The sequence below is a fragment of the Manis javanica genome, unplaced genomic scaffold, assembly GCF_040802235.1.
Source record: "Manis javanica isolate MJ-LG unplaced genomic scaffold, MJ_LKY HiC_scaffold_25, whole genome shotgun sequence".
NCBI classification, from domain to species: domain Eukaryota; kingdom Metazoa; phylum Chordata; class Mammalia; order Pholidota; family Manidae; genus Manis; species Manis javanica.
In genome coordinates, this window is record NW_027332171.1 from 1,685,724 (window position 1) to 1,687,400 (window position 1,677).

The window sequence follows — 1,677 nt, forward strand, 5'->3', positions numbered from 1 at the left end:
AAACACTTTCATCAATGATCTCCATGTACAATAATCACAGATTTTCTACTGTTTCTAAAAAATTCTCCATCAAGTGTTTAAATATGTCCTTCAATTCTCATAGGAATTCATGCCTTAACTGAGAACCTGAAGCACTGAGCAGGTACTCGACAATGTGAGATGAAAAGCAGCAGTGGTTACAGCAAGACAGTGAGCATTTCCCTTTTTCTTGTGCTCCATGGAGGAAAAAACGGGCACTTAGGAGACTTGTAATGCTGCCATTTCCGTTGAGTCAGCGGTGCATTCCCTTTTTTTGATCTCAGGAGTACTGAGGCTATGATTAGGAGACGAAATATTACAGAGATCACCCACTTCATCCTGTTGGGGTTCTCCGATTTTCCCAGAATCAAAGCAGTGCTCTTTGCTGTGTTCCTGGTGATCTACGTTACAACTCTGACTTGGAACCTGAGCATCATCATCTTAATAAGGATGGATTCCCACCTCCACACACCCATGTACTTCTTCCTCAGCAACCTGTCCTTCCTAGACATCAGCTATGTGACCTCCACAGCCCCCAAGATGCTCTCTGACTTTTTTCAGGAACAGCATACCATCACTCTAGTGGGTTGTGCTGTTCAGTACTTCTTCTTTGCAGCCCTGGGACTGACTGAGACTTGTCTCATGACAGCCATGGCCTATGACCGCTATGCTGCCATTTGTAATCCACTTCTCTATTCATCAATCATGTCACCCACCCTCTGTGTTCAGATGGTGCTGGGCTCCTATATGGCTGGCCTCTCTGCTTCCCTATCCCAGTTGTGTGCCATTCTTCAACTCCACTTCTGTGGGCCTAATGTCATCCACCACTTCTTCTGTGACATGCCCCAGTTGTTAGTCTTGTCCTGCACTGACACTTTCTTTGTTCGACTCTTGGCTGCTGTATTAATAATATTCTATGGAATAATAAATGTCGTGGTTATCATAGTATCCTATGGCTATATCATCATCTCCATCATGAAGATCACTACAGCTAAAGGCAGGTCCAAGGCTTTCAACACCTGTGCTTCTCACCTGACAGCGGTTTCCCTCTTCTATACCTCAGGTATGTTTGTCTATTTGAGGTCCAGCTCTGGTGGTTCTTCCAACTTTGACAGATTTGCATCAGTTTTTTACACAGTGATGATTCCCATGTTGAATCCCTTGATTTACAGTCTGAGGAACAAGGGAATCAAAGATGCCTTGAAGAGGTTGCAGAAGAAGGGAGGGTATTGCTAACTTAACAAATTCTGGTATTTTTGACAGATTCATCCTGTCAGAATCCCCTTAACCCACAATACTGAGGCCATGAATAGACTATAAGAAAATTCATACTGCCTTTGGACAGAGAAGGATGATTTGACAGGTTCTATGGCCAAAAGGACCAACATCCTATACAAATCCAGGCAAACACAATGAGTGTAATTCTTCGAGCTTCTCCGGTTTCCCCCTCCATGAAGAGAGGCTTCATTTATCAATATACCCTAAAATATAGATGAAACATTCAGATTCAGAAACTTCTATTTTTTTTCTTTTGAGAATGAGGCCTGTTTAATGTCAGCCCTCTGACTGTAAAGGCGAGATACCTGACAGAGGCCCAGGAATGTAGGAACACAGTCTCCCACATGTTCTGATGCAACATAATCCAGACATGATAGTGAT

At 43.2% G+C, this 1,677-nt stretch overlaps 1 protein-coding gene across 1 annotated transcript; it reads left to right on the forward strand.

Annotated features, from left to right (window-relative positions):
- Positions 1 to 315: 315 nt before the first annotated feature.
- On the forward strand, positions 316 to 1,254 carry LOC140847616 (olfactory receptor 5AN1-like). The gene has a single exon (XM_073228329.1). It carries the CDS (start codon positions 316 to 318, stop codon positions 1,252 to 1,254), a length of 939 nt encoding a protein of 312 aa, XP_073084430.1.
- Positions 1,255 to 1,677: the final 423 nt, after the last annotated feature.